The 26,106-nt window shown below is 43.0% G+C and overlaps 1 protein-coding gene across 1 annotated transcript in view; it reads left to right on the top strand.

Moving 5' to 3' along the window:
* MFSD2B (MFSD2 lysolipid transporter B, sphingolipid) overlaps positions 1–26,106 on the top strand; it is a 60,315-nt gene that overhangs the window by 19,805 nt on the left and 14,404 nt on the right. The window contains exons 4-9 of the mRNA XM_065400406.1: positions 301–424; positions 5,529–5,607; positions 10,346–10,524; positions 17,811–17,901; positions 17,998–18,119; positions 21,199–21,282. Coding sequence (XP_065256478.1) covers positions 301–424; positions 5,529–5,607; positions 10,346–10,524; positions 17,811–17,901; positions 17,998–18,119; positions 21,199–21,282 — 679 coding nt within the window. The remainder of the gene's footprint in view (positions 1–300; positions 425–5,528; positions 5,608–10,345; positions 10,525–17,810; positions 17,902–17,997; positions 18,120–21,198; positions 21,283–26,106) is intronic.

The raw sequence follows: 26,106 nt of genomic DNA, 5'->3' as shown, positions 1-26,106 counted from the left end.
ATCATTAATTATAACTAACCTTTGCTCTTTTCCTTTAACTAACTATATTATTTAACTCTGGGGTGTGTTTTGGGGGAGTACGATTTAATATTGTTATGTATTGAATTGTGCTGATTATGCATTAATGGACTGAATAGTATTATATATAAACTGTGTCAAATAGTGCATCTAAAGCATTTTGAAAGAGTACACAAAATTAAGTTACTGCTTAAGTAGGTGCTGGGAAAATTAATTTCTTTTTTTGTCAACCCACCAAGATGCTTTCTAATTAAGGTGACATGAACATGTTCTTCATTGTAGGATGTTGGGGTGTACGCCCTTCACGATTGTGTCCTATTTCTTCATGTGGTACTTGCCTCCTTTTGTAGTGGGAAGAGTTGTGTGGTACCTGACTTTCTATTGTCTTTTCCAAGCATTGACGACAGTAAGTAGATCTAGATTTACAACATTCTCAGCAATAAAATGCTTTCATTTTCTGGCTTTGCTTTATGTGCCTTCTGATTTAGTGGGTTGGGGGGTTTTGCACCCAGTTTGCACATTGACTTTCAGTGAGACTTAGAGTTCTAAGTGCCGAAACTACTTTTAAAAATGGGATTTAGGTATGTAAGTCACTTATTGCGTTTGGAAGGCAATGGAGAATCAGGCCCTCAGTTGTGAAATAGTTACTAATAGTCATTCTTGGATATCCCTGGTTGGGGAGGCTTGACTTCTCCACATTGATTTTAACATGAAGGGGCCTTGCACCAGGTTAGCGGCAATATGTAATTTATGTATCATCTTTCATTTCAGTGGATTCCAAAGCACTTTTCTGACAGACTGCATGCCAGGGGTAATCAATAACTGGACCGCGGGCCAAATCCGGACCACCAGACACTTTTGAACAGATCCCAAAATCTTCTTATTTAGTTATTGTTATCATTATCGTCAGGGCTTAAATTCAGCTGGAGCTGTATATTTCAACCCCCCTGGAGTTTTTAAAGCATGTTGGGGATTGTGGGGGGCTCCGGGAAATACTCTGTGAGAATTTAAGCCCTGATTATCCTTATTTTTTTTATTATTTTCTCTGGAGTCTGGACCTTTACTATACCTTGGCCAAGAAATTAGGATCTTGACAAAAAATAATTGACTACCCCTGCATGCACATATGGGGTTCACTTCACCCATCATTGAATTGCAGCCACTATTAAGGTGAAATATGGTATCTGTTTAGCAGCACAGAGCAACACTATGCAGCAGTTTAGGACAGGAAGTGAAGAATCATATACAACTCGATTTTCAGGGGAAGTCAGGTAGGCCCAATGTAGTTTTCCAGTTGGATTTTTGCCAGCACATTGGACTTAACGGCTCTCCTCTAATAATAAGTGCTGTCAGATCTGTTAGGGATGCTTGGGTTTACATCTCATACAAAATATTGTAGCTTTGAAAGTTCATGCACCTAACAACCTGCTGGCATGCTTCTGATTCAGAGCTTGTCTACACAGCAAGTTATTACACTGCAAGCCAGGGTGTGAATCTACAGAGCACCGCATGGATGCTGCTGCAGCCCAGTGAAAGTCCTGGAGCAGTACATTCATAACTAAGCCACGCTCCAGGATTTTCACTGTGCTATAGCAGCGCCCAGATGGGACATTACTGTATGGTAAGCTGGTGCGCTGTAGAGTCACACCCTGGCTTTCAGCACAGTAACTTGTGTAGACAAGCCCTCAGAGGAACTCCACCTGTGGCGGCATCAGTACCACTTTCTACAGGACGTGGGGCTTTCCTAGAGCAGAGTCTCTCGGTCTGTGGTAAGCCTAGTCCAGGTGATGTGCAAAACAAGAACCAGGTTGTGAGAGGACACATGCACAGGAGAGGGCATGGGTGTATGTGAATCTCTATTACAAAGTAATCTGCAGATTTAAAAAGCTGGAAAAGCACTAGCTGAGAGCTCTCTGTCCAAATATCAACCTGGCCTGACCTTGCTTAACTGATTAAATCTCATCTACATCGCAGTTTAAAGTAGTATGGCTGCAGGCCACCAAAATACTTGAACTCCTGAGTGACTTGAACTTTTGTCATTCATGCAGATCACTGGAAGTTTAAGGGTCTGCTATATTTCAGTTTATGGTTGGAGTATTAGCTCAATTCCTTTGTTATTTTCTGTGATGATAGATTGTCATTAAGAAACCCACAGTGAGTTTAAATGAGGAAGAATTTTATTCCCTGTCTTTTGACGGAAAAGATCTACTCCGCCCTTATAAAATGCTATTCATGATTTCAGCTTTGAAGTCTGTTTGTACTGAACGTAAGGCATCAGGGCTAGTCAGAAAGAAGGTTTTAGTTACAGCTCAGTAAGAAAACATCAACATTTGCCACATGTAACAGAGGCAAGTATGCACTTTGCGTGAATAGGGTAGCATATGTCCTTCCCAGACATGTTCTCTCCTATTTTATCACATAAAGGGACAAAGGCAAGTCCTGTTGGTTTAAAGCACAAGATTGGGAGTCAAGAGGTCTGGTTTCTCTTTCCAGCTTTGCCGAAGACCAGCTCTGTGAATCTGGGCAACTGGTTTTATCGCTGTGCCTCTGTTTACCCTTTAATAAAATAGGAATATTATTACTTACTTATCTTATAAAGAGGACGGTGGTGTGTATTTATTTACATAGCACTGGAAGCTTATTAGATGCTTCCAATAAATATATAGGTGAGGTCACTGTCTCAAAGGGTTTGCCATCTAAATAGGCAACAGAGAATAGGATGGCTAGGGACAAGAGTAAATGCTAGAGCTGGAATATTGAGCATACATGTTGTTTCAAAATTTTGGAAGTGATTTTTGTTTTAGTTTAAAACTTCGAGGTGAGAATTTACACTATATCTTTACTGCCAAAAAGGTATGTGTTTTACAGCAAGATAACTAACTCTCTCCTATTAGGAAATGCTAGTAGTAACCAAACTCTGTAGCGTTTACCACAGTGTAGCTGCATGAGGCCAACCATGAGCATAGGCGCCGACTCCGTGGGTGCTCCGGGGCTGGAGCACCCATGGGGAAAAATTGGAGGGTGCTCTGCACCCACCGGCAGCTCCCTGCCCCACCCTCCCGGACCCCAGCTCACCTCCGCCTCCGCTCCACCTCCTCCCCTGAGCACGCCGCCGAGTCCTGCTTCTTTCCGCCCCCCCCCAGCGCTTGCGCCGTGAAACAGCTGTTTAACATGGCAAGCGGTGGGAGGGAGGGGGAGGAGGAGGAGGAACACGGCACGCTCGGGGAAGAGGCGGGGCCGGGGCGGGGATTTGGGGAGGGGTCCAATAAGGGCAGCGAGGAGGCGGAGTCGGGACGGGGGCGGGGACGGGGGCGAGCACCCACCGGCGCCAAGGAAAGTTGGTGTCTGTGGCCATGAGTGGTGTGGTTATAGTGCTGACCTAACCTAGCTACATCACAGAAAAAACTACAGAGTCTTTTGGCCACTAGGATTTTACTTTGGGATAACTAACACACAGTAGTTATCTTGCTGTAAAACAAACAAAAAGACTTTCTTGGCCGTGAAGACAGCCTTAGGCAGTGTCTTCACCAGGAAAAAAGGTGCGTTCTTTGTGTTCACTAGGATTTTACCTCATGTTAGTTAAGAACACGGCTTTTTTCCTAGTGAAGACAATCCCTAAGGGTTTTTGGCATCCTGAAAGGAGAGTGGTTTTTAAGGAGGAAATTGAAGGAGCACAAAGCGGAGGCATGGTGTACTGGTAACGTTACTTATTATTTATGTGACCGTAGCACCTTGGAGCCCTAGTCATGGACCAGGACTCGATTGTGCTAGATGTTGGATAAACACAGAACAAAAAGACGGTCCCTGTTCCAGAGATCTTATAGTCTGAGTAAGGGAGCAAATTCCTGTGCCCAATTACACATTGTTCCAGGCTATCAGAGGAACTGAGTACGCTACCCTGTAATGCTTTCCTATAGATTCATAGATTCATAGATTCTAGGACTGGAAGGGACCTCGAGAGGTCATCGAGTCCAGTCCCCTTCCCGCATCGCAGGACCAAATACTGTCTAGACCATCCCTGATAGACATTTATCTAACCTACTCTTAAATATCTCCAGAGACGGAGATTCCACAACCTCCCTAGGCAATTTATTCCAGTGTTTAACCACCTTGACAGTTAGGAACTTTTTCCTAATGTCCAACCTAGACCTTCCTTGCTGCAGTTTAAACCCATTGCTTCTTGTTCTATCCTTAGAGGCTAAGGTGAACAAGTTTGCTCCCTCCTCCTTATGACACCCTTTTAAATACCTGAAAACTGCTATCATGTCCCCTCTCAGTCTTCTCTTTTCCAAACTAAACAAACCCAATTCTTTCAGCCTTCCTTCATAGGTCATGTTCTCAAGACCTTTAATCATTCTTGTTGCTCTTCTCTGGACCCTTTCCAATTTCTCCACATCTTTTTTGAAATGCGGTGCCCAGAACTGGACACAATACTCCAGCTGAGGCCTAACCAGAGCAGAGTAGAGCGGAAGAATGACTTCTCGTGTCTTGCTCACAACACACCTGTTAATACATCCCAGAATCATGTTTGCTTTTTTTGCAACAGCATCACACTGTTGACTCATATTTAGCTTGTGGTCCACTATAACCCCTAGATCCCTTTCTGCCGTACTCCTTCCTAGACAGTCTCTTCCCATTCTGTATGTGTGAAACTGATTTTTTCTTCCTAAGTGGAGCACTTTGCATTTGTCTTTGTTAAACTTCATCCTGTTTAACTCAGACCATTTCTCCAATTTGTCCAGATCATTTTGAATTATGACCCTGTCCTCCAAAGCAGTTGCAATCCCTCCCAATTTGGTATCATCCGCAAACTTAATAAGCGTACTTTCTATGCCTATATCTAAGTCGTTGATGAAGATATTGAACAGAGCCGGTCCCAAAACAGACCCCTGCGGTACCCCACTCGTTATGCCTTTCCAGCAGGATTGGGAACCATTAATAACAACTCTCTGAGTACGGTTATCCAGCCAGTTATGCACCCACCTTATAGTAGCCCCATCTAAATTGTATTTGCCTAGTTTATCGATAAGAATATCATGCGAGACCGTATCAAATGCCTTACTAAAGTCTAGGTATACCACATCCACAGCTTCACCCTTATCCACAAGGCTCGTTATCCTATCAAAGAAAGCTATCAGATTGGTTTGACATGATTTGTTCTTTACAAATCCATGCTGGCTGTTCCCTATCACCTTACCACCTTCCAAGTGTTTGCAGATGATTTCCTTAATTACTTGCTCCATTATCTTCCCTGGCACAGAAGTTAAACTAACTGGTCTGTAGTTTCCTGGGTTGTTTTTATTTCCCTTCTTATAGATGGGCACTATATTTGCCCTTTTCCAGTCTTCTGGAATCTCTCCCGTCTCCCATGATTTTCCAAAGATAATAGAGGCTCAGATACCTCCTCTATTAGCTCCTTGAGTATTCTAGGATGCATTTCATCAGGCCCTGGTGACTTGCAGGCATCTAACTTTTCTAAGTGATTTTTAACATGTTCTTTTTTTATGTAGTTATTCCAAGTACCGTATTCTGCTCTCACCATGTTTCTCAGCCCAGACCAGAAGGAGAGAGATTCAGCAACAGCATACCGTGAGTTTGACATGGGCTTCTTGTTTTAAATTTGGTGTCTGAGTTTGGTTAAAATCCCTTTTATTGAAAGAAGTCTCCTGACATTTGTGTGGCCTAATATTGGGTTTCTAGACAAAGAATTATTAGGCTCTGATGGAAAAATGGGGCATCATAGGGGTTTTTTTTTAATGTGCCTTGTAAATATTTCCATCTTCCTTCATGTTTTACAACTGTTAGCCTGTTGGATTAGCCACAGACTTTCCTCCCAGGACATAAGTTAGCCACAAGAAACTACTCTTATCTATAGTGTTTTCTGGATTTCTAAAGCCAGTTGTTGCTATATGAGTAATGGTTGCTAATTATAGGTGAGCTGCAGAGGGGAAAAATTGGTGTTGATTATTTTTATAATGACATTTAAATAAGGCCTGAAAGTCTCTTTTTTTTCCTTTGTGCCTTCTTTGGATATTTTACAGTAGAAATTCAGGTCTTGTCTAATCCGTTTTTCATAGAAGACTTTGTGGGTGACAGGACAGCTGGTAGACTTGACATCATAGAGCCAAGAAAATTAAATGTGACCAAGAAGGAAAGTGACTTGTCTAAAAATTATCTATCTTGTTTTGGTTAAACTCATTCAACTGTAACACCCATCAAATAGTTTGGAAGAAAGACCTCTGTTAAAACAGTCAGTTGATCATAGAATCATATAAATGTAGGTCTGGAAGGGAACTTGAGATGTCATGTAGTCCAGCCCCTTGCTGAGGCAGGATCAAGTATAGACCTCTTGTCTTCCAAAAAGTTCTCCAGGAAAACCATACAAGACTTGCTGTTCCTTTTGTTTTAAAGCTAAAGGGAAAAAAAGTCTTAAAACCCTCTTTCAAGCTTTCTTTATACATCATAAAGAGCAAATAAGGGCACAGTTAATATTTCCTCCTCTTCACATCCGCTTTAAAGTTGTCATTTCCCTCCTTCCCCACCCTCCCCCCGGGTCTCTCCCCCTTATATGTGAGTATAACAGTCCATTCCTAGGTATCCTGGCCAAAAGCAGTGAAAGTGAAGAGAAAGCCTGCTATTTTCCTTGGGCCAAATTACTCAAGCTCTACATGAAAAACTATATCTTGACTTGGCCTTCAATATTCCCTTAGTGCGCTTCGAATTACGTGGCAGAGTTTTTTGGGGTGGGGGATTGCTTTTGTTTTTTTATTTTATTTTATTTTTTCCCTGGTTGTGCTTGTTTTCTTACTGGCAGGAGGCTTTCTTCCTCCATTTGTCAATCTAATCCTCAACATGCTGGCTAGACTAAATGTAAAACAAAACTGTGTAAGCAGAATGGTATGGCCAAGTTTTTGAACAGACACAAATCCGAAATTTCAGAGTTATGGTACCCACAGCATCCATAACTCTTCCCTGAGGTGCAGTACATATGTGATATTTCATGTTATCTAATATTTCAACAGGAAGCATGGTCTAGTAATTAAAGGACAGGATTGGGAATTGGGAGATCAGAGTTCTGTTCATATAGACAGACTGTGGGAGAAAAGGGAATAAACTTTGGGAAAGTCACTTAAACAGTATGCCTTAATTCCCATCTGCAAATTTAGCATAATACTTACCTCGCAGGGATGGTATGACACCTGTACATTAATATCTTTGAACTCCTGAAAAGCAGCATGTATAGACAGTGTTATCTTATTGTTTATGATTGGGTTTTATATGTCCAGTTGTGCAGTGCAGCCAAGTTATGGCAGTGGCATGAATAATAACTTTGAATTTCCTGACTTGTGTGTGGGGTTTTTTTTTAAATATTTCTTTGGCGCAGAGATTTCTTGCAGTGCTGACGTTGACAAGGGAAATGGTCTCTTTTTACAAGGTCTTCTCAAAAACATTCCCCTCTTGCTCCTCTGCCTGATCCAAAGATCACTGTTTTTGTTTGTAACCTCTAGAACATCAGCTAAAGGAATCTGTTAAAGAAAAAAATGCAATGTAATATATGATAGTGTGCTTTTTAATAACATTGAGGCTATGGCTTCACTACAGCTTAAGTCGACATAAATTATGTCGCTCAGGCATGTGAATTAGCCACCCCCTTGAGCGACATAATTTATGCCGACTTAAGCGCTGGTGTGGATAGTGCTATGTGAGCAGGAGAGCTTCTCCCGTTGCCATAGCTACTGCTGCTCGCTTGTGGGGGCTGGAGTAATTAAGCTGACAGGAGAGCTCTCTATTGTACCCAATAGAGAGAAACAGAGGTACCACTGCCCTCTACTGGAAGAAGTAGAACTCCTTAACCATGTCAGTTCTATACTGCTGCCCACTATTTGAATGCATGACAAAGGTAGATACTTTCAAAGTTATTTTAAGGCAAGTTCTACTTAAATTTAAGAAGTAGAACCTACCTTAAAACAGCTTTGAAAGCACTATTTTCTTGGCTAAACTAGAAATTAACCATTAAAATGTAATAGATTATAGCTCACAACGACTTTGAAATATGCCACCTTTTCAGCCCAACACTGCTTAGAAAAGAAAATGCATTTGCAGGTGAATTTCTATTGCATCTTATGATGGCTTTCTTCTTATCATATGCAAGCATTAGGTACAGCACACCTTCACTAGCCACTATAGAGGTTACAAATGAAGAGGTGGCATTATGATACAGTGCTGTGACTCATCTCATAGCAGATGACAGAGCAAGGAGTAATAGTCTCAAGTTGCAGTGGGGGAGGTTTAGGCTGGATATTAGGAAAAACTTTTTCACTAGGAGGGTGGTGAAGCACTGGAATGGGTTACCTAGGGAGGTGGTGGAATCTCCTTCCTTAGAGGTTTTTAAGGTCAGGCTTGACAAAGCCCTGGCTGGGATGATTTAGTTGGGGATTGGTCCTGCTTTGAGCAGGGGGCTGGACTAGATGACCTCCTGAGGTCCCTTCCAACCCTGATATTCTATGATTCAATGATCTGTAGTTACCCATTGCACCAGATGCTCAGCGATTTTTGAAGCTCTGCATGGCATGTCCAATTGAAATTTTAGATTGGGTTACAGCCAAATATTTTAGGTCAGACTCATATTTGGATCTGGGCTAGCCAGCACTTTTGGTCAGCCAGTCAAGTTGGGAGTGAAATTTGGGGTTGGTGACTTAACCTGAATCAAGAAAACACGTCAGGTGACCCATAAGATCACATCCTCCATTCCACGGTCCTCTCTGAGAAGATAGCAGCAGTTGCTGGAAAGTCCCACACTGTGGAGAATGAAAGCTCAAAACAGGAAACCTCTCTGTCTCTCTTAAGTAATGGCTCTGCACCATCTTTCATCTAAGCCCAAACAAGAGTACTCATAACACACATTTGAAACAAAAATTCTCTTTACACAAATCAGGAACTATCTCTTTAAGTCATGCATGTTTGGAAACTGAATCCAGTTTGACGGGCTGCAATAACGAGAAACCTGAATTTCAGATTTGTGCTCAGCACAGCAGACTTTAAGTCAGTAATGTCTAAGCAACCCAGTTTAGGGGGAAAGAGGATGCTATAGCTATATTAATTATGCATCACTTAGAGTCAGTGATGGTCCATGGATCACAGTTTGAGAAATGATGAACTAGGCAAACATGGCATTATAAAATGAGAGAACTGACTGGCTTGATCTCTCTGGAGGCTTTTCATTTAATGCTATAATACTGAGATGTAATGGATTTATCATTCTCTAGATCCTTAAAATGATGCTGCTCCTAAGATACTTGTCTCCATGGTGGAGGTAACTCCTGCCCCAAGACAGGCGAACAAGTTAGTTAATTCACACAGGTCATTTCCTACCAGACAGAAGGAGAGTATTTAGATACCCTGGAGCTTTTGGGCTGATTGAGGGGATGATATTCAATTTTGTGATGGCATCAGCTGCTGTCGTCACCAGTAGAAGTTGCTCTGATTTAAAAACCACAAAACAAAACAAAAAGAGGCCCAATACACATGTGCAGTTAGCGCAGTCACATGCACACAGTTCTAAAAGTCTGGTCCTCAGTCACTTTAGATATTAAAACTTAGCACGTAAGGGCTTCATGTTCTTCACAAACATCAACTAAGATTGACAGGGTGACTGTGAGGTAGGTAAATATCCATCCCATTTACAGTTAGAAAAAGTGGGTACAGAGAGGGTAGGTGACTTCCTAAGTCACTGTTAGACCCAGGATTAGAACACAGGTGTTCTGGCTCCCAGTCCTGTGCTCAGAGAATGCCTCTCAGCATTTAAGCTATATTTCAACTGTATTCCCCTACATACATTAGCCCCAGCCATATAGCTCTTACATATGTTCTATAGCAGGGGTTCTCAAACTGGGGGTCGGGACCCCTCACGGGATCACAGGGTTATTCCAGCAGGGGTCATGAGCTGTCAGCCTCCACCCAAAACCCCGCTTTGCCTCCAGCATTTATAAATTAAAAACACTTTTTATATAAGGGGGGAGTCGCACTCAGAGGCGTGCTATGTGAAAGGGGTCACCAGTACAAAGGTTTGAGAACCACCGTCTATAGTAATATAGAGGTGGTCCGAGACTGGGAGGTGGAATTCCAACTCCATCAAGGGATGCTGACCAGTTGTAACTGATGTTCAAGTTCTGCTGGTTTTGTTGGTGCCATTTGTGAATGTTCCCTGTGTAAAAGGAACATCGCTTGCCTCAATCAGCTCACTCTTTAGTGTTACAAACAGCCAGGCTTAGTAACAGCGGGTGAAACAAGCTCACCTCCTAACACATGTTTCTGCTTCCTGTTACAGGAATGACTGTGGAAGTGCTTGGAACCTTGATGGGAGCTGCGCTCCACGGGCAGATTGTGGCAAGCGCCCACGCCTCTGATCACTGCACCGTGAATCTCACCATAAACGCTGCTGACTCTTCCAGTTCTCTAAGCAACGCTTCCAACCTGGCTGAGCCCTTGGGCCTCCAGTCTCATGGAGTAAGTGCATGCGGTACGAGGACACTAAAATCCCTAGGGGAGGTTGCAGTGGTGTTACAGCACATCATCCTGCGGGATATACATGAGGCTGACATGCTTAAGGGTGGTGACATCAGAACCAAGACAGATGCATCATTTTGAACAAGCCTTGCTGTCTGTTCTGTTTTTAATTGCTTCTTAGCGCGACAACCAAATTATGCTGAGGAGCTTTGCTGAAGATGCTGAGACATATGGATGCTGAGGAGGTGTATGGCCACCTTTTCTCTCCCCTAAAGACTGGCTTGCTCTTTAAAATGGAAGCCTAATTAACAGGGCTGTCAATTAGCTGCCGTTAACGCGTGCGATTAACGCACAGCACACTTAATGCATTAATTTTTTTAACGCGCTTTAATTGCAGACCCTCTGGGCAGGAGGGCAGCATCAGCTGCTGCAGAGAACCTATGTCTGGTCAGGCGCAGTAACGCAAGCTGAATAATGTGTCCAGTTCTGGTGCCCGCAATTCAAGAAGGATATTGATAAATTGGAGAGGGTTCAGAGAAGAGCCATGATAACGATTAAAGGATTAGAAAACCTGCCTTATAGTGATGAACTCAAGGAGCTCAATCTACTTAGCTTAACAAGGAGAAGGTTAAGTGGCTTGATTACAGTCTATAAGTATCTACATGCAGAACAAATATTTAAGAATGGGCTCTTCAGTCTATGAGAGAAAGGTTTAACACTATCCAATAGCTAGACAAATTCAGACTGGAAATAAGGTGTAAATTTTAGATTGTGTGGGTACTTAACCATTGGAACAACTTACCGAGGGGCGCAGTGATTCGCCATCACTGACAATTATTAAATCAAGGTTGGACATTTTTCTAAAAGATATACTAGGAATTATTTTGGGGAAGTTCTATAGCAGTGTTTCTCAAACTGGGGTCACCACTTGTGTAGGGAAAGCCCCTGGTGGGCCGGGCCGGTTTGTTTACCTGCCCCGTCCGCAGGTCCGGCCAATTGCGGCTCCCACTGGCCGCGGTTCGCTGCTCCAGGCCAATGGGAGTTGCTGGAAGCGGCGCGGGCCGAGGGACTTACTGGCCGCTGCTTCCAGCAGCCCCCATTGGCCTGCAGCGGCGAACCACAGCCAATGGGAGCTGCGATCGGCCGGACCTGCGGACGGGACAGGTAAACAAGCCGGCCCGGCCTGCCAGGGTCTTTCCCTACACAAGCGGCGACCCCAGTTTGAGAAACACTGTCTATAGCATGTGTTATACAGGAGGTCAGACTAGATGATCACAATGGTCCTTTCTGGCCTTGGAATCTATGAAACAATGAATTTGCTCACATCACAAAATTGCCATACAAATTGACTAGTCTCTGCACAAGAGGTTTTCAAGAGAGGACTGGCTGGAGGTGTGGCAGGGCAGGATTGAAGTGCACTGGCAGCCTTTTGCCTTGCGGTGACTGTTTTCATTAGTGCTGTTGAGTAACCCCAGTCTTTGAAATCCCCTAAACAGCATTAAAGAAAAGAACCAGACATGAATAAAAAATCTGAGGTCATGTGGGAATGTTTGTGTGTGAAAATCCTACTCTCGTGAATTATTGGGGCAGGGGAATATTGTGGGTAGAAAGAGTTGTTTTGCAAAGTGTTGAGCTCCAAGTGATTTTATCCTGAAAATTTCAAAAAAAAGATAATGTGGAGGACAAGAAGTAGTTGGGACCAAATCTTAATTGTCTCCATTTCAGGGATGTGACCCCACTGTTTTAGTCACATGAGGTTCTTCTGACTGTGCCATAGGGGAAAGCACAATGACCGACAAACAAAATAGCCACAATAATTAGCTATGACTCCCCCCCCTTACTTTAATAATATAATAACAAAAAACAAAACAGAACACAACCAGTAAGCAATGGCTACTACAGATACAATCTCTTCTGTATGTATTTCAGTGAAGAGCTCTCAACCGAGATTAGACCAGTGATACTCAGACCTCAGTGGTTCGGGAGCCAAATTAGTGATCAGTATTGCCCCAAAGAGCCACAGTAGTGTGAATTCATTGTTTCATTCTCACAGCAAAATGGCTGGCTAAGTATTATTATTTTATCAATTACAATTGGTTAATAACATAGTAAAAGCATCCTCATTGATTAATAACGTAGATTGGTTCATAATTAAATCACACAGTGTTTTAATATCACGTGCTGTAAAGAGCCTCAGGAGACACATTAAGGAGCCACTTGTGACTCGTGAACTTCAGACTGAGTATCACTGGATTAGTCCTTAAGAAGGGGTTCACCCCCAGTGGGAACACTCTTCTCTAGGAGAATTAAGACCGAAGTACATTTTCCCAAAATCAGTATGGAGGCCTGTCTCAGTGTGTCATAAATAACTAAAACAATTTATAGATGGGCTAAGGAATTTCATTTAAGGATCAGTGAATCCTGTTTGATTTGTCATGGATAACCTAACCACTTTATACCTGGGCAAAGATGAAGAAAGCATTTAACTCAGTTACTTAAAAGGAAGCCATTCGAGGAGCAGTTTTGAGACAGGAAAATTAATAAATATTCAAGAATCTTAAATTCAAAGTACAGTAGAACCTCAGAGGTACAAACACCAGAGTTACAAACTGACCGGTCAACCACACACATCATTTGGAACCAGAAGTACACAGTCAGGCAGCAGCAGAGACCAAAAAAAAAAAATAAAAAAAAATACGGTACAGTACTGTGTTAAATGTAAACTACTAAAAAGAAATAAAAGGAAAGTTCTAAAAAAAATGATTTGACAAGATAATGAAACGGTTTCTGTGCTTGTTTCATTTAAATTAAGATGGTTAAAAGCAGCATATTTCTTCTGCATAGTAAAGTGTCAAAGCCGTATTAAGTCACTATTCAGTTGTAAACTTTTGAAAGAATAACTATAACATTTTGTTCAAAGTTACAGACATTTCAGAGTTACGAACAATCTCCAATCCCGAGGTGTTCTTAACTGAGGTTCTACTGTAAATCCTGCTTTCTTTTCTCTTTTTACCAAGATTAACTCATGTATCCTTTTGGAGTTCACAGTCAAAGCAATCTAGTGTTTAATAGGAGAAGCTGTTAATGCTTTACATTACAATAGGATTTCAATAGTCCATTAAAATTATTACAAGAAACAACTCTAATCCCTTGGCAATGCTCTTGCAGACTCTATCTCACCAACGATGCTGAAGTCTCAATGATGTTTTCGTGCTGCAGAAGCAGTGCTGAGCTGGAAGGTTGCTGCTTCTTGATGCTGTGTTGTTGCTTCTTTATTCTTCTTAGCTGTCTGGTTGCTGCTGTGTGCTTGCTTGTAGAGATGAGGTGGCCAGGCTGAACTGAGCGCATAAGAAAGCGGAACCATGTAAGAGCATAAGAGCACATAAGAGTTTGTAAGAACAAGCATGAGAGTGCATGTCCCACTTCCAAGGAATTTATACTCTTCTCTTTGCATAGTCTCACTGAAGGTGGAAGAAGCACACCTTTCAGGGCCTGGCTGGATTCAGATATCAGATGCTGTTACATTTCATTGGCTTATCACCTTCATGGGATTGCCTTAGTAGCATCTTCATCTCATGAATATGCAGTCTGTTAACGCACATGCAGTAGAGCTGTAATTCTTCAGCTTTATAGTTGTATTGATTTTTGGCTTTGTGGCAGGAAATTCTCAGAACATCTTTAGAGTTTTAACTCCCTTTTATTCAGTTCATTTTCTGAGAGATTCCTTTAGCTCCATCAAGGTTATGAAATTGTTTCATATAAGTCAAAACGCAGTCCAAAAAGTATTTTAGCTATTAAAATAGTCTTTTTTTTAGTTTAAATTATTATTCAGAAGAGTCTTTAAACTTAAATGGTCATCAAATAAGGTATTGTCTTTTCTTAACAATCTTTGCAGATGTTTTTCTTGTCTTTTTTGAGTTTGGCAAGATGTTTAAGCTTTGCCAGGTAACTGATTAATTCCCCAGTGAATATCAATATTTTATACTCAGATGGTTTCTTATATTAACCTGCTATAGCATTCAAATGACCTTGCTATACTTGTACATAAAAAATCTTACGAGTCACATAATAGTAGTCTCAGGAAGTTACTATTTGAAGAGCTAGTTTTAGATACAAATCATTTGCGAATACACATCTCAAAAGAAGCATATAACATCTTAAACAGTTGAGGGACAGATGGGTTTTCCCCATCAAGAGGAAAGATGAGTCAGAATTAACCAATATCTTCTGTAAAACAGTTCCCAGCCATAAATATTCTCCTAGAAGTTTAAAAAATGAAGATGTTAAAGTTTTATAAAAGAAATCAGTTTTGATTAGGATATCTCTAGAATTCTTTGTGTGGGATTTAAAACTAAAGCTTTTCTCTCTGTAAAGACGGAGAAAGAGGCCCAGTTTTATGCCTTAGTCTACAGCTCTGAAAACACATCCGAAGCATATCTCCTTCTCATGAATAAAGAACAGCCTTACATTCATGTATACAGCCGTCTCTTTCTCAAACATAAATAGTTTACAAAGTTTGGGGGGGGGGGTTTAGATAAAGATCATGTCTGTACCAAACTTTTATCTTGTACATGGGGGAGGTAACCTGTTCTTTGAGAAGATGCCATTGTTAGTTAATGGGCTTTTTTTGACCAAATGGTTCCTAGATTTGCAACCTACCATTTGTAGTATATTTATAGGCTTGGCAGAACTTTATTTTTTGATAATTTCAATGGCTAATATCAATGTTTACTTTTTAAGCATTTTTTTTCTACTTTTATCAATTTAAATTTTCACAGTTGCACAATTTATGGGTTTTTGGCATTTTTTCTATTTTAATCTATTTAAATGTTCATGGTTGCAAGAAAATTATGGGGGGAAGTACAGCTGGGGGGTCAGACAGTAATTATTTGTTGACTAGACAATGAGATTCAAAAAGTTAAAGTGCTGTAACTGTTAAAACACAAATTGTCAACATCATATAATGTCAAAATATACAAAGTAAATATGCTTAAATCAAACTTTAATGATTTCTCAAGCAGTATTAGTAAGGCTTTTGTTACTGTCTCACATGACTTTCTCATAAACAAACTAGGGAAATATAGCCTAGACAAACCTACTATAAGGTGGATGCACAACTGGTTGGAAAACCGTATTCAGAGAATAGCCTGACACTTGTCATGACTCTCTTTGATTGAGACAGCAGAGATTTCCTAGGAATATCCTTAATTAGTTTGAACATTTTCATTTAATTAAATAAATATAAGCTACCAAAAACATAAGAATGTGAGCTTTATAGTCTCCAAGCATCAATGTATAAGAGTAATTGTAAATATCTCCTAAAATTCAGTAAAGGTGAAATCAAGATTGGAACATCATACACATAAATTATAATAATTTTATTAACTAATTTTGCATCTGTATTGAGGTCTCGCCCATAGAGTATGAAGACATATTGGCTGCAGTGTGCTGACCACAAAATCTGTAGCTAGTTTAATCTCATTTGCAAAAATTCCGAACCATCCGACGCATGCTGCATATCTCTGACAGACGAATGTATATGTCTATCGCTAGTCTCAACATAGTTGCTTTTATATAAACATGTCCTGGCTGCTGACATACTAGACCTTTTGTTCATGGCCGTTTTACTTTTTGGTAGAAATTTATACTTACAGGTCCTGGATTTATCCTGAAGTAAATTTTATTTGTAAATAGTCTGCAGCCGTGAAAGTTCTTCACACAAAGAAGAAGAGCACACAGCTGGCTGTACGTACCTGGGAAGTTCTCCAGTTCCAGCCAAGCAACCAGAGAAAGACTGAGATTTTCAAAAGTGACTAGTTATTCTGGGGGCTTGTCTTCGCTACAACAGTTAGCTCATGTTAGAACACTTGAGCTCGCCTAGCTCCAGTGAGAGCAACCACACTTCAGAACTACACTGGAGTTTCATAGAGTGATTGGATTAGCAGCACAGAGTGATTGGTTTAACTACTTATGAGTTGTTGTAACCCCTTCACTTGCTTGAGCCTCAGCATCACTCAAGGTTCAAACTTGGCCCATGGGCCAGCTACCTTGAGTTTAGAGCATCACTCAATTTGAGCTAGAGATTTTTGTGTGTAGATGGGAGTTGGATTAGGGGTAACACTCAAGTATAACTTGAGCTAACTGTGCTGTGAAGACACACGCTGAGTGCCTTAATTTTTGGATGCTCAACAGAAGAAACTTTAAGGGGGTCTAATTTTCTGAGCGTGGGTGCTCCGCACTTTCTGAAAGTCAGTGTCTTGAAATCTAGCTATTGCTTACTTATGGTCCCTATTACTGTATTACCCAGGTGCCTCACAATCTGTAATGTATTTATCCTCACAACACTCCTGTTAGGCAAGGAAATGCTATTTCCCCCTTTATACAGATGGGGAACTGTGGCAAAGAGAGACTAAGTGACTTGCCTCAGATCACGCAGAAGGTCTGTGGTGGAGCAGGGAGTTGAATCCAGGTCGCGCCAGTCCTAGGCTAGCATCTTAACCACTGGACCGTCCTTTCTCTCCGTTGGGCACCCTGACACTGAGGTATCCAAAATCATTAGTCACTTTTGACAGTCTTAGCACTGGTCCATAAGCAGTGCTGTTAGAAATGTGGTTTCGAGGTATAATAGCCAAGGCAGTAGTTAGCCTACCATAGCCAGTGCTTAATTTGTGCCAGGGCTTGCCCGGGCTGAGCCCCGGCACTTCTAGGCATGGCAGTTCATAGCCCCAGCACCTCTGGGTTTGCTGCATCAGTTATGAATATAAAAAACTTGTTTGAGCCCCGGCACGTCTTTCATTACAAATTAAGCACTGACTATAGCTGACTTAATTGGAAGATGTGGATGCTCAGCAGCACTGGGGATTGGGGCCTGCTGTTGTTACAGATAAATATGAGATGTCAAAAGCAGGGCTGGTTTTGTTTTTCCAAAAATATTGTCAAGGTCAGCTCACGGCTGGGCCTCACCTTACCTTAACCTGAAAAATTTGAGGGAGCCAGGGTTCCCCATAATGGTCGTAACTTGTGCTAACCCCTGGAAAATGTCACTCTGTCCTTCATAAAACTGTAGCCTGCTCTGGCCAAATGAATAGGACGCTTATATCCTAACATGACACAATCCCCATTGTTTTGTATGTAAATCTTGCCCATGCTAGTATTAAAATTATTTCTATCTAGGATCTGTAATTTGTCTTTCCTCAATGTAGTGTTCCGTTCACTTTTGTTGAGCCAGAGCAGTGCGATCAGGCTTTTACTGTCCTTATCTGTAATAAGTCTCTTTCCTTTTAAAGAGAGAAGTCTACATGATTGCAGCGGGAGTAATAGGAGGGGTGTATCTATTCGGCATTGTCATCCTTTTCATTGGAGTAAAGGAGAGAGACGGTAAGTTAAATTCAAATACATCTGGGTTTCAAAGTGATTCTTTCACACTTAGCTTTGGAAAATATGACATTATTTTATGTATTCCACCCCTTATAGATCCTTACGCCTTAAATTCAGACAAAGCAATTCCTTTCTTTAAGGGACTGAGACTCACAATGAAGCACGGTCCGTACTTGAAGCTTACAGCTTCGTTTCTTCTCATCTCAACAGCCGTTCAGGTAACTCCAGTCTTTGCAAGTCCATGCATCGGACTTGTTCTACCCACAGCATGAAAGAGTAAGAAGCAGCAGCTGGAATGTAAATAGCCCTAGACTTGCAAGTAGAGCTGGTGATTCGGTAGATTGTGTTTTCCCCTCTGAGTCAATATGGAACTAATGCCCTGCGGTCATGCTAAGGGGCACTGTGCTGCTGGAGGTAATGTCTTTCAAACAAGAAATAAAACCTAAAGCCCTGACCACTTATTAAAGATTCTCTGGCTTTTTTTCATAAAAGGCCCAGTTTGGCTAATTATATTCTACCTACCTAAAATCCCCTAGTTTCAACCAGCTAGGGAATGCTTTTTCACTTCTCCCAAAGCTGTTCTACAGCGTGTGCTGCAATAAACCATTGCCCCATTCCTTTCCCTATGTGACTGTGTTTTAATAGTGTCTGAAGTGGTTCCTATAGAGTATTTTGTGAAGGAAGGCACTATGTAAGTGTAAGATGATATTCCATCATCTAGGCATACAGTACTAGTTCTAGTTTTAACTAGAGCCACAAAATTCAGATCTGGATCGCCTGCTGTATTTCAAACCTCCCAAAAGAAACACAGTGAGGCAGCAGCACATTGATAGATGTTGTATAAAAACCCGAAACTGATAAATTCTCAACCCACATTCCCCAAAGTTCAGTTCTATTTTGATCCAGGATTTTGAGATCTGTGCTCATCTCCATTAATCATTTAAGTGTGTTTCCTTCACATTCATTACCTTAATCATTAGGCCCCTAACAAATTCATGGCCATGAAAAACACGTCATGGATTGTGAAATCTGGTCTCCCCCATGAAATCTGGTCTTTTGTGTAGTTTTACCCTATACTACACAGATTTCACCAGTGTTTCTCAAACTGGGGGTGCTGACCCAAAAGGGGGTCAGAGGGGGGGTTGCAAGGTTATTGTAGGGGGGTCACAGTATTGCCACCCTTACTTCTGCGCTGCTGCATCCTTCAGAGCTGAGCGGCTGGAGAGTGGCGGCTGCTGGCCGAGGGCCCAGCTCTGAAGGCAGCAGCGCAGCAGTAAGGGTGGCAATACCATACCCTGCCTTCCTTACTTCTGCGCTACTGCTGGAGGCCGTGCTGCCTTCAGAGCTGGGCTCCTGGCCAGCAGCCACTGCTCTCCAGCCACCCCATCCCCAACAATACCCTTGCAACCGTTCCAACCCCCTTTCGGATCAGGACTTCTACAATTACAACAATGTGAAATTTCAGATTTAAATATCTGAAATAATGAAATGTATGATTTTTAAAATCCTATGATTGTGAAATTGACCAAAATGGACCGTGAATTTGATAGGGCCCTATTAATCATCGTCTTTATTGTTTTTAAAGCACATCATAATATCCATGTTTTTGACACTAGTCCATTAGTCACATGAACCATCAGTCAGCCAGCACTGTGACATTATGACAAGAGTTATGCTTATAATGTACTCATACTTTGTTTGCCAACTGTCCTGGCGAATTAATAAGTCCTGTGGAAGGATTGTCACTCCTCCACGGCTTGTGCTTATCACAAAGGACCTCTGAAAATATGTTTGCCAAGAAATAGCCACATTTCCTGTTGGCATGGATTTGAGTCCAGTTAGCAAGGCTTCCTTGTTGTGCATCTGACAGTTTTTGCTTGAGGGAAAGGCCTGAGAGTGAGAGACAGTAACATAGCATCTCCCCTCACATCAAATAATGTAGTCCATGTAAGCGACAGCAGGCGAGGGAAGATTAAGGTAGACTCCTTGGGATCCAGACCCTTACAGCACTCACTCACTTAGTCAGGATGTGGTCTGGCATGGCACACAGTCACCTGCAGACAGACAGTCACCTATTGACAACACCCAGGGAGGAGGAGGTGCACCTCCTCCTCCATCTTGTACCCTCAGGTCTCCAAGAGGTGGGGGAAGGCAGGCAGCAGCTGGGAGCTCTCTTGCTCCAACGTGGCTGGTATGTGCAGCACAGGCTGTTTTGGAGTGGGGGCAGAGGGTGAAAGGATAGGGAGACATAGTTCTGGTGGATCTGATCCCAATATGGTGTTTTTCCACATCTGAAATGAGAGCACAGCAGACTATGGCACAAGCTGGAGATGGCATTGGGGAAGGGGGAGGGGGCAGAAATCTCCCCACGGATACTCGGCCTAATTTGTACATAAACAAAAAAGCTGTTGATAATTTCTTGGCCCTCAAAGGAACAGTAGTTCATCAAGCTTCCATGCAAGACACGGATTCTTCTCTAGGCCTTCCACCTTCCCAAAATAATCAGAGATGGGTCTGGACCAGGAATTCAGTTCCAAGCCTCGCCCTGAACTCTCAAAATCCTGGATGATAATTCTTGTGACTCACCTATCTGTATAATAGACAGGAACTGGATCCTCCAACCCAAACAGTACCCAAACTTGTGGGCATTTCTGATCCTGAGCCAGGGCCCATGTACAAATATAAGCAACATGATTAAGCCACTATGCAGGGCCGCCCGGGGGGGGGGGGGGCAAGTGGGGCAATTTGCCCCAGCCCCCCATGAGAATATAGTATTCTATAGTATTGCAATTTTTTTTTATGGAAGGGGCCCCCGAAATTGCTTTGCCCCAGGCCCCCTGAATCCTCTGGGCGGCCCTGCCACTCTGGATTAATTACTGCACTTCAGAGGGTTGCCATGATTAATTTCAGCTGAGGGGGACAGTAAATTGCTTAGGAGCCATGGCTTTAATTAAAAGATGGATGGTATTACTGTCTAAGAGGCAGTCTGTGGAAGGGGAGTGCAACTTTTTTCAGCAAACTGCTCTCTGTAACTAACCAGTTACAATAGGCAAACTCCAAGGTTGCAAATAGACTCCTCTCCCCTTCCAATAAACTAGTCTTCCATATTGCAACCTACTAGTTTGCTACATTCAGGGCCTGATCCGTCTGACATTACTCCATTGTCTTCAGTGGAGTTACTTCTGATTTAAACTGGCGAGAGCAGAATCAGGTCCTAAAAGCTTGGATTTATTTGATAACTGATTTTGTTATAGGTGATGTAACGAAATTCTTTTTGATGTTGTCTTCATCTCGCAGCTTGAGCAGAGCAATTTTGTCCTGTTTTGCACCCATGCAGCCAGTCTTCACAATCACTTCCAGTATTTAGTGGTGACCATCTTGGTGAGTTGCACTGAAACAAATGAGCGTTTTTTTCGGGGAGCTTTGTTTCTTTGACAGAGGGGGTTGTTCAATGGAGCAGCTTGCATCTAAGCAACTCAGGTTAAGTGACTACAAATTGCTAGCATCTGCTGGCTGTTGGAATGAGTTTGATCACCATCCCATTCCTAACGGACATCGTGGAACTTTTAGGGAGGGGAAAGGTCTGGAATATTCAATTTATTCCTTAGTGTTCACCTGTACCTACGAGCCTCTTGAAAAGGTGAACCATTGTGCATGAAGGGAGGTCTGGAATTTTAGCTTCTGTTTCCCTCTCACCAGTCTGATATGCCGAGAATTAAACAAGTTTCCCTTGTGCATTCATACATGTGGGCCCTCTGTGCCAGGCAACCTGCAGGGATAAATATTTAAAGTATTCACAGCTGATATGAATTTCTGTATAAAGGCATCAGTGCTGCTTCACAGATACCTTTACTGAGCCCTCTTCCTTAGCGCTTTTGGGTGGAGTTCTGTCCAGCCTTACTTACATGGGCGATCCTCTTGCAACCAAGCTAGAAATTGCTCCTGTAATGCATGCCTCCCTCTGAGTGTATGTTGGTGAAATGCTGCAGCTCTCATGCTTCTGATTAAAGCCCTCCGAGCACAAATAGAAAGTTTAATGTGTAATTGCTGGGGTATCTGTCTGCTGAAAATGCTTCATGTAGACCTTTCCCTTTCCTTTGTCTGACCTATTAAGTGCTGTACCAACCTTTGTCAGAGAAGCTCCTGCTTGCTCCCGGCTTCTGCCAGGGGGACTGTTTGGGGTATCTGAGAGGAGCCTTCATTGTTTCCATTTTGCCCCCCCTTCCTCTTCAACCCTTTTAATGCTTCCTTTCTTACACTAAAGCACTGCAAAGGCTGATATTTTCCAGTGACTAAAATTAATAAGAGGTGGAGCAAAGGCTCACTTCTGCAAGTGCTGGTCCCTGTATATATTCCACTGTGGGCTATGCATGCACTCCATGTGCTTGAGACTGGATGATTCTTGTTAGTAGTGTCCCTTGGTCCTCATATGCACTCTTTCCCTCCTTGTGCTCTGATCTGAGGGTGTAAGCTGCCATGCGGACCAACTGCCTCTCCAGTTCCTTGTTACTGTTTCATGGGCTGAGTCTGAACTCTCCAATGTCCAGAGGGCTGATCCAAACCTGTAAATATTATAAACTGTAAATATTGAATATAAAAATTCTTAGTTAGTTTATTAGATAATTAGGTTTTGGGGAACACGCCCCCCTTACCAGTATGGGATCCAGTTATGGGCAGAACTGGAAGGGACCCTGAAAGGTCATCAAGTCTAGCCCCCTGCCTTCACTAGCAGGACCAAGTACTGTTTTTTGCCCCAGATCCCTAAGTGGCCCCCTCAAGGACTGAACTCACAATGCTGGGTTTAGTAGGCCAATGCTCAAACCACCGAGCTATCCCTCCCCCCAAACGTTTTATGTCTGTAACATTTTATGTCTGTAAAATTTTATGTTTGTATTTTGTATAATTTAAAATAAAGAATAATAATGTGGTATGTATTAAACTTATTGGTGTATGATTTGATCATATCCTGCCAGCCACCCTTTTTAAATAGCAAAAAGGAATGGCCTAATGGGCCATTGGTAGGGATACATCAGCCAGAATCTGTGTCTGGACTAATTTCAAGGCAGTAACAGATCCTTTGAGGGTCACCAATTTGTTGTAGGTTTAGCATTTTAAAATAAGTGAAGGAATGCCATGACTGTTTTCTTTTGCATTGCAATTTGATGTTCCTGTTCAAAATGTTCTGTGTAAATTAATTCTGTTTTGTGCGTAAACGAGGAATGTGTGGGTTAAGAAATAAGTGTGAAGGCCATTGCTGAACCAGATGGTCTAGGGAGGAGCTGGAGACAGACACAAGGGCGCCAGGAGGCTGCAACACGCCCCTATTCAAAGGAGGGCAAATTAACGACTCTAAAAATAAGACAGGCAATGGGAACAAAATAGCGGTAATAAAAACCAGCACGGAATAACTCCCTTAAAAACTTAATAAAAAAAAAAAAAATAATAAAAATTTTGTAAAAAAAACAAGCACTTGTCAAACAACAATTGATTACCGCATGACGGTGCAAAACTCATTGGTCCCTATGAATGAAAATCACTATATAAACAGGGTGCCCTGCCATGAAACTTTGGGTTCATCCTGCCAAGACTTCCCCGGAGCATCGTGTCACGACCGACAGAACCGGGCTCCTCCCTACTCATGATCAACTTAGCTGGCCACTAGATTGATCTGGACTCTGAACTGGTAACTATAACATCGACTGGCGGGACAAGCATGGGCGTTCAGACTTAGGAAACACCTCATGGAACCAGACTGCACTGCACAGTGGTTTGAGGCATTGAGGAGCACGCTGCCCAGCACTAGCACTTCAGACACAGTGACAGGCAAAGGTAGAGCCAAGCATTCCTCCTCTCAGCCCTCCTCTAAACTGGGTGATTTTTCACACCTTGGCCAGGGAAACTCAAAAACCCATCAAGGTCATGGTACCGACCCACAGGCTGCAAAGACAGAGGGCGCCTCCCCTTCAGCACCGTCGGCAGCAGCAGGACCATTGGTGCTGAGTCAAGAGACGCATGAGCCTAGACAGTCTGACCTCCGCTACTAGCAAAGGGGCCATTGGTACTGATGCACACTTCTGAGCCAACACTGAAGGTTAAAAGGGAGAAGACGCCTCATGGGGGCAAATATACCCTTTCGGAGGACATCACCATCCTGCCAGATCTGGAATCTCCCACCTTATCAGGCCCAATTCTTACAAGGGAGATCATGACACTGTCGGTCCATGAACATTATGAAAGAAGCTGATCTCCTGTTCCCCTTACTAGTCAGGGTATTTCACCTTTGGAGATGGAGCCCATGTTCTCTTCGCCAGGCAATTCTGATATGGGAGAAGGACCGTCATCAGTTCCCCGGCAGTTCTCTGCAAACTCCCCCCCTGACTTCCTGCAACCATCGCTCCTCAGATACAGGGCGAGGGATCCCTGTACAGGGAGCTGCTCCTCCATCTGCCCAAACCCCGTGCATCCAGACCCCCTCATACTCAGACCCTCCTGCAGAGCCTCACCTCCCCTGCACTCAGAACCCCCCCCCTCCGATGAGCCCTACTCCCCCTGCATCTGGACCACCCTGACGAGCCACCCGGATCCCCACCCCACCAAGCCCCAGCCAGCTACACCTGGATCCCCACCCCACTGAGCCCCACTCTCCCAGCATCTGGACCCCACACTGATACCCCACACTGAGCCCCAACCCCCCTCACCTGGACCCCCCTGCAGAGTCCCATTACTGTTGCATCCAGAACCCCCAAACAAGCCCCTGTGCATCCAGATTCCTCCCCCCCACCAGATCCACCTCTGAGCCGCCTGCACCCAGATTGCCCCAAACAGAACCCTCTCAAACCACACCGGATTCCCCCCACACTAAGCCCCTCCACACTTGGATCCTGCCTGCCCACACCTGGTGCACCTGACACGGAGAGGCAGGGCCCTGGGGTGTTTCTGGGGCAGGCCCGGTCCTTGTGCTATGTCAGGGTTGGGTGCAGCCCCACAGCAGAGTCCATGTCCCCAGGGGGAACGGCACAATGATCTCCAAGCTCTGTGCAGCCAGTGACCTGTGCTCCCCAATGCCATGCTGGAGCCTCCACATTTATTTGACAAATACAATTTGTAGAATTTTAAAATATTGTGTGCGGAATTTTAATTTTTTTTTTTGGTGCAGAATATTTATTTTTTTGGCGCAGAATGCCCTCAGGAATAACTAGGAATCTGCATGAATGTAGAAAAGTCCATTTCAGCTCCAACACAGACCACAAAATTCATTGGAGCAACTGTAGAAACAACCATGACCAGTTGGCCAGAGCTTACTTCCATATGGACAGATTTCAATCTATGAACATCCTGATCAATCAGCTGAGACAGCTCCCACAAACATCCTTGTCCTCCTGGGTTACATGGCATCTTGAACCTATGTGACACCATTCATGAGCCTCTGACTTGACTGTCTACAAGCCTGGTTTTGAGCAGTATATGTGCCAAGCAGGTACAGTATGGACCAGTTAGTTACACTTTGTGACGCTCTGTACCTCGGCGGAACACCCAGCACCCCCATGTTCATTCTTGTAAAATGATTGTGTGGTACCCAATGCAAAGTTTGTCATGTCAGGTGTCTTTGGAAGGCTCATGATGCACTGAGCATTGTTGTTAGAGTGATGTTATAGTAATTGTTGTTACGGTAATGTTATAGGTTATAATTTCATGTATATAGTTATGAGGCTGAAAATGTGTCTTTGTGGCTTAAAATAAGCCCAAGCAAAAACTCTCCAAGAGCAGATAGGCAGTTCACACCTCATCAGGGAATGTATGGGACAAACCCAGCCCAGCCTCACAGGAACAAAGGACGCTGGCCTAGGCAGCAACAAAAGGATTTTTTGGACTCTCAAGTGAGTCATCCCCTTCATTTGGTCAGTTTGGCACTGCAATGAGGTAATGCTCACCTGACTCTAAAGGGGGGGGCAAAGCCAAGAGGGAAGAAAGGACATGATAAAAGAGAGAGATGTTTGCCATGCTCTTCCTCTCTCTTCCACCAACATCTACACACACCACACCAAGCGACTAAAGCGCTGATCAAAGCGAAGAGCCTGGCTGAAGAGCAACCAGACAGCCTGTGGTGAGAAGCATGTAAGTTTGTAAGGGCATTGAAAGTGTTAAGATCAGCTTAGAATGCGTTTTGTTTTTATTTCATTTGACCAAATCCGACTTGTTGCGCTT

This window comes from Emys orbicularis, chromosome 3 (genome assembly GCF_028017835.1).
Source record: "Emys orbicularis isolate rEmyOrb1 chromosome 3, rEmyOrb1.hap1, whole genome shotgun sequence".
Taxonomy (NCBI): Eukaryota; Metazoa; Chordata; order Testudines; family Emydidae; genus Emys; species Emys orbicularis.
This window is presented reverse-complemented; position numbering and strand designations above follow the sequence as displayed.